Consider the following 1,043-nt stretch of genomic DNA (forward strand, 5'->3'; position numbering starts at 1 on the left):
CAGCAATATGTTGGTTCCCACTCAATGGCATACAACAACAAGAACAATTGTATTAGTGCTACAATGAATGAATGGAAACCCAAAGTCTCTGTAAATTTTCATTGAAATTAACCATAAATTTTTTAAAAAACCAAACAATTGTATTGATGAAGAAATGACCCTTAGAAGTCAAATCATCTGCTCAAGAAAAGCTAGCCAGTGAGGGAGCTCTGGTGGCCTAGTGGCAAGAAGCTGCACTGCAGTCCCAGAGGTACGCAGTTCAAAGGAGGGTCAATCTCCTCCTGTACCTGTCAGATCCAATTTGACGGTACACACACACAAAAATAATAAAATAAAATTTAAATAAAAGAAAGAGGAGGGTCGGCTTTATACGTTGAAGGACACAGGCTGTGGAATTTGTGGCTTTGGCTAGATTAAAATCATGGCAGGTCCAGAAAGTGATGCTCAATTCCAGTTCACTGGTATTAAAAAATACTTCAACTCCTATACACTCACAGGTAGAATGAATTGTGTACTGGCCACATACGGGAGCATTGCTTTGCTTGTTCTATACTTCAAGTTAAAGTCTAAAAATACTCCAGCTGTGAAAGCAACATAAATGGAATTCTAAACTGTCTGTACCTTCTCTGCTAATTTGTCTTACCTGGAATAGCTAATGTCAACTCATCAAATGATGCTTAATTTGTACAATAAATTATTAACCTGGGAAAAAAAAGAAAGAAAAGCTTGCCAGTGACGTGCAGAGTCAGGAACGAAACCACTTAAGCGCCCAGGCACTTCTCGGCAGCGTTCATTGATAGTTTAAGGTTGCTGACATTTGTGCCTGATCTGTGCATGGGCAACAGCAGGGCAGTCAGCACGCAGGCCGAAGGAGAGAGCAGGAGTAGCAGAAAAGCCTGCTCAGGCCTGGCCTCTGGTCACTTAAAGGACACTGTAGCTTGACCACTCACGGAGTAGCGTTTTAAAATATTCTCTCAAGAGGGACTCTGGGGGAGCACATCAATAACCTGTGTGGGACCGAGGATGGTCTCAAAGCTGTGGCT

General features: G+C 42.1%; 1 protein-coding gene across 1 annotated transcript; it reads left to right on the forward strand.

Annotated features, from left to right (window-relative positions):
- The first annotated feature begins 374 nt into the window (after positions 1 to 374).
- Positions 375 to 706, forward strand: LOC102861092 (up-regulated during skeletal muscle growth protein 5-like). Its single transcript, XM_006880353.1, has one exon. It carries the CDS (start codon positions 422 to 424, stop codon positions 596 to 598), a length of 177 nt encoding a protein of 58 aa, XP_006880415.1. The 5' UTR covers positions 375 to 421; the 3' UTR covers positions 599 to 706.
- The last annotated feature ends 337 nt before the right edge of the window (positions 707 to 1,043 follow it).

The sequence above is a fragment of the Elephantulus edwardii genome, unplaced genomic scaffold (genome assembly GCF_000299155.1).
Source record: "Elephantulus edwardii isolate Elephantulus edwardi_28Jun2011 unplaced genomic scaffold, EleEdw1.0 scaffold00007, whole genome shotgun sequence".
NCBI lineage: Eukaryota > Metazoa > Chordata > Mammalia > Macroscelidea > Macroscelididae > Elephantulus > Elephantulus edwardii.

What these genes read in the sequence shown, in the direction of transcription:
- LOC102861092 (XM_006880353.1), top strand. Translation starts at nt 422, where the DNA reads ATGGCAGGTCCAGAAAGTGATGCTCAATTCCAGTTCACTGGTATTAAA.